At 41.5% G+C, this 12,017-nt stretch overlaps 2 protein-coding genes across 2 annotated transcripts; both read right to left on the bottom strand.

The window, feature by feature from the left end:
• Positions 1 to 28: 28 nt before the first annotated feature.
• LOC105921922 (zyxin) lies at positions 29 to 1,882 on the bottom strand. Its single transcript, XM_012857795.3, has one exon. The coding sequence runs from the start codon at positions 1,761 to 1,763 to the stop codon at positions 627 to 629; it is 1,137 nt and encodes a 378-aa protein (XP_012713249.3). The 5' UTR covers positions 1,764 to 1,882; the 3' UTR covers positions 29 to 626.
• Positions 1,883 to 8,268: 6,386 nt separating this feature from the next.
• LOC118565827 (tripartite motif-containing protein 16-like) lies at positions 8,269 to 10,199 on the bottom strand. Its single transcript, XM_036146859.1, has one exon. The coding sequence runs from the start codon at positions 10,076 to 10,078 to the stop codon at positions 8,381 to 8,383; it is 1,698 nt and encodes a 565-aa protein (XP_036002752.1). The 5' UTR covers positions 10,079 to 10,199; the 3' UTR covers positions 8,269 to 8,380.
• Positions 10,200 to 12,017: the final 1,818 nt, after the last annotated feature.

The raw sequence follows: 12,017 nt of genomic DNA on the forward strand, positions 1-12,017 counted from the left end.
TTTTTTTACTGGCTTAATCATGCACAATAAACACAACCTTAGTGTTTATTACAATTAAATTAAATACAGAAACCCTTCAGAGGTCCTGAGATTTCACAAGTAAATGAACAGAGGAATTCTTCAAGCAAATCACTCCTGGAAACACAGATACAGTTTTAGAGGTGTCAACAATTAACATTTAACACTGTCCCTAAATAAATGACAATTCAGCCATGGTGGATCATTTATTTCTGTTAATTATGACTTTTACACACTTCCAGCTAATAAAAACCGAACATTTAAGATATTAATATTGCATCAGACCAGCAAAAATCTTATATATAAACGGGTCTCTCACCCACCCCTCATACTCCTGAGCAGGTGGATGGTTCTCCGTTTCTCAAGCTCAGGTCCTCCACCAGAGGCCTGTGAGCTTAAGGGATCTTCTTAAGATCTTAGCTGTTCCTAAGATCTCCCGGACTGAGATGTCTGATGTTTCTCCAGGTATCCACAGAGTGGGGGTTACTGCTCCGAGTGCTCCAGTGAACACGCTTGTACACATATTTCATAAAGCTTTGCTACAAAGGGGAACCAACAACTGATGTGTTTTTAAATATGGTCCATCTTATAGATGTTGCAGCAGCCAATCACTGCTTGGTTCTCTTGCTGCAGCACTTGATGCACAGGATCCTGCCATCCAGAGGATAACCTGAGCATTTATCCCCTTCAAGAGAAAGTGGGCGAGCACAGTCCTCACATCGGTAACACTTGACATGGAAGTTCTTGTCTAGAGCCACCACTTTCACCATCTCCTCACTGCCTGGAGCTGGAATAATAGGCTCCTTGCAGCTCTCACACAGAGGAGAGAAACGCCTGTGGTAATCCTGGACACAGTAGGGCTGGTTGTCTTCACCTGCAACAAAGGGACCTCCCTCCAGTTTGCAGGAGCAGGTGCTGCAGAGGAAGCATCGGGGATGGAAACACCTTCCCATTGCCTTCAGCAGACAGTCGGTGATTTTCTCTCCACATCGAGAGCACGCAGGCAGGGAATTCTTGTAGCAACGCTCACATTGTGGCGAGCCTTCCCTGTCATAGAACGGCAAGCCCTGCAGGGGGCGACAGCAGCTCATGCAACAGAAGCAGCTGGCGTGGAAGACTTTGTCCAGGGCCTTCAGAGCCGTCTGAGTGCTGGACAGAGCCTCGCCACATTTCCCACAAACCTTCGACGAACCGGAGGTGATAACAGGCGCTGGTTTGTCTTTGTCGAAGTACTTGATGATTTTCTCTCTCTGCTGCAGTTTCTTCATGTCTGAAGAGACAGCACAGCCCGGGGCAGGGGCTGGGTCAGGAGGTGTCGGCACTGAGAGAGGCCTGTTTTTCACCGCCTTGTTGACAGAGGAGGGAGGTGCAGCTTTACTGTGCTCTACGTTATCAGCGGAGACACGGACGGCCCCCACCTGCTGCCGAAGCAGCTTCACGTCTTTCTCTCGGACTTGCTGTCGACTCACCTTAACCTCCTTCTGCTCGTCAGTCCTTTCTGCCGCGGCTAGGTCTTTTTTATATTTATCACGTAAAATCTTCCTCATCTCATCGTGACGAGAGCGGATGTTCTGCTGGGGCTTTGCAGGAACCTCCACGAGTTTGTGTTTCCTGAAAGCTAAAGAGTCATAGTGAGGCTGGAGGTGTTTCTCACAGAAAGAGGCCAAGCAGACCAGACAGGATTTAACAGCTTTCATCTTCCTTCCCAGTGCAGACGTCACAGGCCACATCTTCAGGTCCAGCATAGCAGCGATCAGCAGGAGCAGCTTGGAGTCCAGTCTTCTTCAGATCCTCCACTAACTCTGCCAACATGACGTTCTTCTTCAAGAAGGGCCTTGGTGTGAAGGTCTCCCTGCACTGAGGGCAGCTGTAGCTTCTCCTCTGATCCTCTCCATCCCAGTGTTCTTTAATGCAGTTCATACAGTAGCTGTGTCCACAGGGAATAGTCACCGGATCCTTCAGTAGGTCCAGACAAATACAACAAGATAACTTTGCAGAATCCATCTGGTTTCTCTGCTGTGCCGTCTCTCAGTTGTTCTGGTCGTCGGTTCCGTCAGGGAAAACTAATGTTTCCCACTCGTTCTCCTCTTCCTGACAGATGGGAGGGGCTATTATCGGCATTGCTGCTCTGCAGAACAGAGTTTACTGTCGTACAGTAAACTCCCTGATAAGGTAGAGATTACCGATCAAGTGTTTATGAGGAATTATAAACCTGACTGACAGCTGACAATATTCAGGATCCGTTCATTTAATTCAAATTCAGTAAACTGCTTTTCAGCATCTACAGCCAGCTTGATGTTGTTGCGACTTGTTTTAGGTTAAATGGGTTTAAGGCTGGGCAGAACGTTTGGAACCTGCTAAACCAGTTTCGTTTCTATTAGTCATATTTATCATCTGTCTCACACAGATATATTTCCTCTTTAGTAAAATGTGTTACCAAGTTGAGTTTAGATGCTTTATTCCTTTACGCTTATATCGGATACTGTTGTGGGGGAGGGGGAGTATTTTCCTGGATTATCAAGAAGAAGATCAATGGTCTTCATACATAAAGCATTTATTAAGATAACTGATAACAGTTTACAGAATGGCAAATGTGTCTCAAGAGGATGTAACGTAGCTTCTTTGTTCTAAAAAAGGAAAACACTGCCTTTTAAACCATCTGGTTTTCCAGCAATGGCCTTCTCAGTCCGAGTTCTCTGAGCGTCTCCCTCTCTAAAACTGCACAGAGGCTTCTGTGAGTTAGGCAGCTACTGTGCAATCGCAGTCATACAAAGTCATAAGTTAAGCTTATTTTAGTAAAAAATATTTTTTCAACAGTGGTTTTATTTAAATTGCTGCAAACCAAATGGATTTGATTATTTTCCTTTGAGTAAATTAGAAAGAATTTAGGAATGTTCTTACTTTGAGATTCCTGGACTTCAATTACATTTTCCAGTTTAACTCAGGACATCCACGGTAAATTCAATTCACCTACCAAACTCAACTCTTTTACCATGTCTATAGCTTGTTCTTGATGCAGAGTTGCACAGATGTGGTATAACTTTCAGCATCCAGGCTGTGGAGGAGGATCTTCTGTCTTCTGCTAACTCTGGAGGATAGGTAAACCCCCCCCCCCCCCCCCCCCCCCTTGCTTCCTGACCTTTAGCACTGTTACAAATGGCTTATTAATAGGGCTGATAAGAACATTTATAATGTCCGTTCAACATCTGATAACACCCTTAATGGTGTTTTGGCAGCTTCCCTTTCATACTTGCCGGCATCTCTTCAATGCTGACCTGAAGTCCTGATTATCCGCCGCAACAAATTGTTCCTACATGAAGGTTTATGTTTTTACCATGGCCTGTTAAACAATCTGCTTCTCCTGCAATTACTTTTAGGCTGTTTATGAAGTCCAAGAGTCAAAGGACACCTGAAAGGAACTGTGGCTGTTTTGGGGATACAACAATGACATATGACTCTGTTCAGCTACACGATCCAATAAGAATCCATTCCTGTTACTGTCTGGAAAAGCTTTTTTCCATGACTCCTGACCCTTTTATTTATTTCTGGAAATCATGCCTGGACTAAAAAAACAACCAGTTTAAATTAACTACCAAGGCTGCTGGGAATGACGTTTCCAGATTTGATATTTAAAATTAATGCGTTGCAAAGTTATATGCTACGTGCTACAAAAGAGAGCTTGTCTTTTTGTATTATTCAAACATTCTCAAAGAAATCTGAGCACTCTGATAACAGTTGGTACTGAACCTCAGAAACTGCGACATGTGCCTTTAAGCACATAGAACAGGACTTAAGCTCATTTAGAATCAGTCTGTAGTGGATGAATTGATCAAACTTTTGGATATTTCTAGGCTTCTTGGCCTTCACAAGAAATCAGTGGAGGTCGGTAATGGTGTCCTTGGATTGAAAGACCAGGGTGGAGCTCCTTGAAAAAGGAAATCAGAGGGTGTTGTCCAGTTAACCAGAAAGTCTAAGTCCACCAAGGAGAGAAGTTTTGCTCTTATCTTTGACCTTTGCCCAGCACAGTCTGACAGTCAGTAAACCATAAAGTTCCAGTGTTTCAAAGAAGTGTCTTCAACGTTTGGATTACACGTTTTTATATTCCAAACAGAGATCAGTCACAGCCATATCTACATACATGTATATGCAAGGCTGGCCGGGGGCATAAGCCAACTACGCGGCCACCCCTGGCCACCAGGGGGCCCCCCAAACGTTTTCTTTCTTTCTTTCTTTTTTTTAACAATTAAATAACTTAAACAAATTATATAAATGGAGATAGGCACCAGCACCCCTCGCAACCCCATGAGGGATAAAGTGAGTAAGAAAATGGATGGATGAATGAAGTAAGTGATACAAATGAATGAATGAATGAATGATAAAATAATTTATTTAATATGTTTTATGACAGTTTGTATTCAGAAGTTTTAATAAAAGAGTGAAGTATTTTAAGTATCGTTTATTTATTTATTTTGTATTGATACATAACCTCACAGTATTCTTTTATAATATTCGCTATAACATGATAGCGTGACATTTGTGTCAATAATCTTCTAACATAGGTGATTATGTGTGGTGGGAGGGGGGCCCCCAAATCAAATTCTGCTTAGGGCCCCCAAGAGGTTCGCACTGTGTATATGTGTGGAGCTCTGCACAGAAAACACATTAATCTCTCCCCTTACTTTAGATGATGTCTAAGTGTTTCCTCCTTCAAATCAAGGTTAAAATGGTAAGGCCATAGAAACCTCCTTGCACATAGCAGAAAATTCTGCAGAGGTAACGTTAAAGCAGGTAATGCCTGTGGAATCATTATAACAGCAGCAAGAAAAAACCTACGTGCTGAAGGGTGTGAGGATCCAGTGATCTGAGGCGACTGCATCGGGAAAATTCCTCTCCTCTAGGTGGAGCCAGTGTTGCCCCTCTGCTCTGCCTCTAGCAGAAAAGCTTTCTGCCTCCAGCTGCCTCATCTGTTCACTCACCAGCTTCATCTTCCTCCTGCTCCAGGGATCAACTCAGTGAAATAGAAGTTTATACTGTTGTATGAGAAACAGTGAATTTTTGTTTTGTGCTGTGAAGCAGATGCTAAATGGTTATCATATACTGAATATCTAATGTATTTAACATTAGGAAAGTGAATTAAACTGAATTACATGGTTTTTAGCATTTATGAATATTTCACAGCAGTTTAAAAAAAAACAGATGAAGAATATTCTTCCTGAAGGACCAGCTGCTGAAAACAAATCGGAACAATCCTAATTATTAGCATAAATGCTAGGAAAGTAAAAAAAAAAAACAAGAAAAAAAACACATTGCATATTTAATAAATGTATCGTTTTATTTAAAATTATAACTTTAAACTAGCAGAATGTCACTTTAAAAGGTTACCATGCATACAAATAATTTTTGATCAGAACACTTCAGGTTCATAAACAATGAATGCGTATCTATGTCAGGCAAGGCAATACAAAATACATTTCAGGAGATCAAAGTTAAGATTGTTCAATTTTTCTTTCTTTTTTCAACTTAATATTTTGTTCTCTCCCAATCCGTGACACAAACCTAGGGGGGGGGGGGGGGGTCAGCTGAGCAACTGTTGCCAATAACTTAATGTTCTCCTTCTATAAATGATACATTTGGCTCTGTCTTTCAGTGTTCAGCCCTGTTTCTAACTGTATGTGTTCACTTTGATCTTCTAGAGCTGAAAACTAGCTCAGAATCTATCTTAGCTGTTTCTCTCCTAGATGAACCCATAACAGAGTGAGTACTGGCATTACCTTTTTCCTTTTTTCTCCACATAGAACGTACGCCCAGATAGGTACTCCTTGGTTCTTATTGTGTGAATGGTCCCTGTCGTCTTAAACATTAGGGCCATGTCTAACCCCCAGTCGGTCATTGCAGATGGCCGTTCACACTGAGCCTGGTTCTGCTGAAGGTTTCTGTCATGCAACAAATATGCAGGACCCAATATTCAGCCAGAATACCGGGTTAATCATAGAATCAATCCACGTTTCAGCTCGCCTGAAATATGGCTGTGAAGAGGCGGCTCCTTCATGCAGGTGCTATGTGTTAACGAAATGTGAATGTAATTTTCTTTTTATTAAGGAATGTTCAACTCTTTTAACTTCACACAGGAAGAAACAGAAGTTTCTCCCAGACAAGGAATGTCTTGCTGTATATGTTAATGCTACACCTCCTTGTGTGCCAACCCCATGTTGTGAAACACCCCTTGCCTTTTCTTTTGTTTCTTAACCCCCATGTTGTGAACTCCTGACTCCTCTTGCCCTTTCTTTGATGTCTGATAATAAAGGCAAAGAGACGGAGGTAACCAGCGCAGATGGATCCGAGACTGTGATGGAACAAGCCTCACGTTTCTGGCCCTTCTGCCCTCTTTCGGAAGGAAGAGTCTAAACTTGTGTTTGTGTTGGTTTTCTTTCCAGGATAAAAGGGTTATTAAACTTAACTCTATCACTATGTCTGTGAAGGGGTGTCGCAACATGGCTCGGCTCCCAGATCAGCTTCCTCATACACAGCTTAGACCAGGGGTGTCGAACATACGGCCCGCGGGCCGGATCCGGCCCGCCGAACAATTTAGTCCGGCCCTGTGGCTAAATGCATTATCATTATAAAAATGATTTTTCCCCAGTGTCCTGTCTGTCATTGTGGCAATAAGAATTTTTGTCTTAATGTCAAAAAGAGCTCATCAGATTTGATTTTCACAAGTGGAGCAGTACTGCTTTTGCCATAGTGCTCCGCTTGATTTATGAATGTGAATAGTTTTATTATGATTCATGTGGGGAATATCTCAAATGATATGGACACTAAAATGGGAAAGTAGGAGAGGAAAGGAAGAACAAGAAGAAAAAAAACCCAAAAGGTGAAAGAAAGAGGAGATAAAAGGAAGAGAATGATAAAACAATTATTGAAAAAAACATGTACATCGTTTAATTGAAAATATGCAGTTCCTATATTGTCCACGAGGGGCGCTGTGTTTTAATTAGCAGATTAAGCTTCAGGTGTGGAAAAATTTAAATCATTTCTTAATTTTTATCTGTTTGATGTATTTTGTCATGTAGGACAGTGTTTTTAAGTTCCAAAAAATGTGAATAAATGTTTTTCAACATTGTATAATCACTGTGATCAGTTCTTATGCATAATGCACTTAAGTAAATGTTTAACTGAGTAAAAGTATTGTTGAAATTGCACATACTTTTCTTAAAAACACTGAGGTTATTCATAATGTATTGTGTAAAAGTGAAATTAATTTAATATAAAAATCAACAACAAGTCCACATTTATTAGTTCTATTTAATCTTGCAATGAATTTAGATGTATGAGGCCCCTCAACCAAAATGAGTTTGACACCCCTGGCTTAGACAGACCAGCACTGATTTGATTCTGATGTTAGTTTCACAGAAAGCAGACTTTACACAGTTTGGTCGACCCTGCAGATGCTTGTGAGTCTCTGAGCCCCATGCGGCCCACATTGATGACTGGTCTCCACAGCATGGACTCGTCTCTCCTCCTTGTGGGTCCACTGGCAAAAGGAAGATAAGTCTGGGGTAGCTTGGCTTCATAGCAACAGCAACCTGCTGGAGGGGGGGGGGGGCAGTTCCTTGGTGCCTGTAAAAGTCTCAAATTTCTTGGCTTACAACTAAGTGTAATTTTTCCTCATGACTTTATTGCACAAACGCCCCCTAATCTCTGAGCACTAAAGAATTGACAGCAATGAGTTTACAGCAAAAATGATAAGCATAACCACGCAGTGGTGCGATTGATCAGTGCAATCAACTTTTATAAAAAGAAACAAAGAAAGAATATTATGTCTTGTTGTGTCTGCATGTTAGGTGTAACTATGTGCATTCTGAGCTGGTGACTGCCTCACTAAAAATGTCACTGTAGTAACACATAATGGCAATAAGGCCAGGGAAGGCACAGCAAGTATAGTTATATAGCACTTTTCAGTAACAGTATGATTAAAAGTGCTGTACATGATTGGAAAAATATTAGAGAGGGAAATATTAAATAGGAAAAGAAAAAATCTTTGTATTAACAAAGGAATAAGTTAAGTAAATCTTTGACTAGACTTCTTTAGTTTGACTAGACTGTAACAAGCTTCATAGCTAACATTAAAAGCTTAATTTTTTCTATTCATACATTAACAAACATACAGAAAAACATAAAATCGCAGTAGCCTACCTCATTTTTCTATATTCATAATAAGAAACAGGCTAGGTAAATCCTTCAGGTTTTACCTAGCCGGACAAAACAAGTAGTTTTGTCCGACAATAAAACTTCTTGATTCGTGATGGATATTAAAGAAACTCAAATACACGTTTTAGCCAACTGGATCTCAGATCAGTTCTGACTATTTTAGTTTAACAAATTCACCAGAGGATGCATCATGAAGCCAGGATTTGAGATACAGATCAACCCCAGTTCCAGCATATAGAGGCTGAGTGAAGGTGGTCTGGACTCTGTGGAGGAGAGTCATGGTTTCAGAGACGCTGTAGAAAGACAGAATACCTGCTCTGTGATCCAGGTACACTCCTACTCTGGAGGAAACTGGACGGAATATGTGAGTTTTAGTGTTATTGTGATAAAACAAGAAACCCCTTTTGTAACAGTATAGTGACCAAGATTTGTCATTTAGTCCAAATCTACAGTCACCCAATCTTCCTGCTCTGCTGATGTTCTTGTATGAAACTGCTACATAAACTCCTTCTCCTCTCCACTCCACCTCCCAGTAACAACGACCAGTCAGACTCTCTCTACTCAGAACCTGAAGCCAATCAGTAAATCTGTCTGGATGATCAGGATAAGACTGTTCTTGTTTGTCCTTAAATGTCACTTTCCTGTTCCCTTCAGATAATATCAGCTTCTTGTTTGCTGTATTTGGATTCAGAGTGATTTCCTGTGAATATTTTCGGAATCCATCTCTGGTCTCTGGTTCTGGCTCTGATAGTAGAACCTCCACTTCAGTGACTGTCAATGAGATATGTGTCCATGTGTCTCTCAGGATGTCATGCAGTTTCTCTCTGAACTCTGACACAGTTGTGGTCACAAAATCAAAGTATCTCAGAGGACGAATATTGATGCTGGGTGAGTGTGTAGACTCACTGAGTGCTGACAGTGAGGGATAGTTGAGGAGAAACTGGCTGTGATCCTCTGTTTCTGAGAGCTGCTTCAGCTCAGCGTCTTTCCTCTTCAGCTCAGTGATCTCCTGCTCCAGCTTCTCCTGAAGCTCTTTGACTCGACTCACTTCAGTTTCCTGCTGGGATCTGATCTGCTGCTTCACATCAGACCTTCTTTCCTGGATGAGACGGATCATCTCAGTGAAGATCTTCTCACTGTCCTCCACTGCTTTATCAGCAGAAACATTAATGGCCTCCACCTCCTGTTGAAGCAGCTTCACATCTTTCTCTTGGTCCTGGATTCTCTGCTGGATTTGTTGTCGTCTCACCTGGAGCTCCTTCTGCTTCTCAGTCCTTTCTGCTGCAGCTGGGACTGCTTCATGGCCTTTATGTTCATCCATAGTGCAGAGATAACAGATACACTGCTGATCAGTACGACAGAAGATCTTCATCACCTGATCATGATGAGAGCAGATGTTCTCCTGGAGGTTCTTGGAGGGATTCACCTGCTTGTGCTTCTTCAGTCCAGAAATATCATAGTGAGGTTGGAGGTGATTCTGACAATAAGAAGCAGAACACGATAAACAGGACTTGACAGCTCTTATCTTCCTCCCAGTGCAGAAATTACAGGCCACATCTTCAGGTCCAGCATAGCAGTGATCATCCGGAGCAGTTTGGAGTCCAGTCTTCTTCAGATCCTCCACTAAATCTGCTAACATGGTGTTTTTCACCAGAACAGGCCTCGGTGTGAACTCTTTCCTGCACTGAAGGCAGCTAGGGATTCTCCTCTGATCCTCTCTATCCCAGTAGTCTTTGATACAGCTCATACAGTAGCTGTGTCCACAGGGAATAGTCACTGGATCCTTCATTAGATCCAAGCAGATGGAACAGGAGTATTTTTGTAAATCCATCTGACTTCCTCTCTGAGCCATTTCACCTCTCAACAACACTGAAAGTTTCTTATCCTTCTACAGATGTGTCCCACAAGAAGCAAAGCACAAGTTCTTTACTCACTGATCTGCAGCAGTTTGTGTCGTCAGCTCAATGTTCACACCGATCCTAAGGCTTAGTCAAATGGAAAAGGACGAACCAGGAAGTGCAGCAGCAGAACTAAACTCTATTGACTGGAAGGGTGGAGTTTAACAGCCATTGTTGGCGGCATTGTTGTTGGTAGAGGTGGAGGATCTGCAAAGGCATCAGGCTGCTTCTGAATTTCCAATTTTTAAACATGTATAGTTCTGATTTCTTTGGCATCCAGTTTACCATGTTTAGTGGAATTATTATCATCATTATTATTATTATTCAAACACATTTCATTCATTAGTGTTATATTATTCACATTGTATAAGTATATTTTATTACCAGCTCTGTACCAGTTAAATAATTATTGAAATATAAAAATCTGTTGTTAAATTATCACTTAATCCTCTCTCTCCTTCTCAGCAAATAATTGTCCTACGCTAAAAGCTTAACTACTTTTCTTTCTCCTTTACTCCCTGATCTGCAGCTAGTTGACCCGTCAGTCCTTAAACTCAACAATACAATGACTCTGACTTTGTTTTATCTCTGAATAGAAACACCAGGAAAGACTCTCAGTGTTTGAGAGACGGGAGTGGTTATCACTGCATGTTTCATTCCAGGTGAATGAGCATTTTAAATCTACATTATTACTTTACGAAGCTGGGGACAACTTCATCTGTAACCTCAAGACAGCACTCGCTAGTTTTTATGTTGAACACATTTAACTTAATAAAATATGTAAAATGTCCTGGAAACTTTTTTCTGCATTGTGTTGGATGGACAACAGGTGACACATTCCATGGTGAAGATATGAGTCCCTTTGTCTTCAACCTGCTGAACTGGTAGAACTTGGACTGATAGGTTGCTGTAACAAACATCTTTATGCAAGAGATTCCCAGATATGTGAACTTCAGTGTGGGCTTGAACATGGGCTAATCCAATCACTCCCCTTCACACCCTTCTTTACGCAATCATTCCCAGAACTAAATAAAATAGTAAAGTCAAGAGTATATTTATTGTCCCCATGTGTTACTGTGGTGAAATTTCTCTTTGGCCACTCCGGTTAATATTACTCATAATGAGAGCAAAAACTGACAAACAAACAGGCAATGAACAAGGATTACAGTTTTTTTTTCTTTTTGTAGCGTTCAGGAAAGTCACAAGATAACATAATGAGGTAGTAAGGTGCTCATTGAACAATGATGACTGAGGCTTCGTTTACAGGAATGTGCATTTAGATATTCTGAGAGGATAGTGTGCAAGTAGGCAGTAACATTAGGGTAATTGTAACATATGGCGGGCTAGAAACAGTGGTGCGATTTTAAAGTATTGGACTGCAGTCTCCTATCAGGGGGCGATTGCCTTCACAGCTCTTGGGAAGAAGCTGTTTCTAAGTTTATTTGTTTTGGCCTTTAGGCCTCTAAAGCATTTACCTGATAGGAGAGGGACAAACGGCGCATTGCCCGGGTGGGTGGGACAAGTGGAGATGCGTCTGTTCTTTCTTTGGACTCGTTCTGTATAAATTGAGTCTAGATCCTGCAGACGGCATCCCACAATCCCCTGCGCTTTTCTCACCACCCGTGCTAGGTCCTTCCTCTCCTGGACTGTGCAGCTACAGTATATATTCTGCAGTCCATTGTCACTGGTGTATCGTACCACCTTAACTTTGGACTTCTCGTTATTAGCATAAATAAAATGTGTAGAGATCCATCGTTTACTGTTGAATTTCCCTCTGTAAAGCAGGGAATGATCACAGACTAAAAGGAACGCAGCCCTGCTTTGGCCACAGCAGCTTCCGTAGCCCCAACCTACACATCAGTGTGTTGTTGATCTATTATACACTGTTTAAAG

This window comes from Fundulus heteroclitus, chromosome 14, assembly GCF_011125445.2.
Source record: "Fundulus heteroclitus isolate FHET01 chromosome 14, MU-UCD_Fhet_4.1, whole genome shotgun sequence".
Classification (NCBI taxonomy): domain Eukaryota; kingdom Metazoa; phylum Chordata; class Actinopteri; order Cyprinodontiformes; family Fundulidae; genus Fundulus; species Fundulus heteroclitus.

Excerpts from the sequence above, each read along its gene's own strand:
- LOC105921922 (XM_012857795.3), bottom strand. The coding sequence starts at position 1,763 with ATGCTGGACCTGAAGATGTGGCCTGTGACGTCTGCACTGGGAAGGAAG.
- LOC118565827 (XM_036146859.1), bottom strand. The coding sequence starts at position 10,078 with ATGGCTCAGAGAGGAAGTCAGATGGATTTACAAAAATACTCCTGTTCC.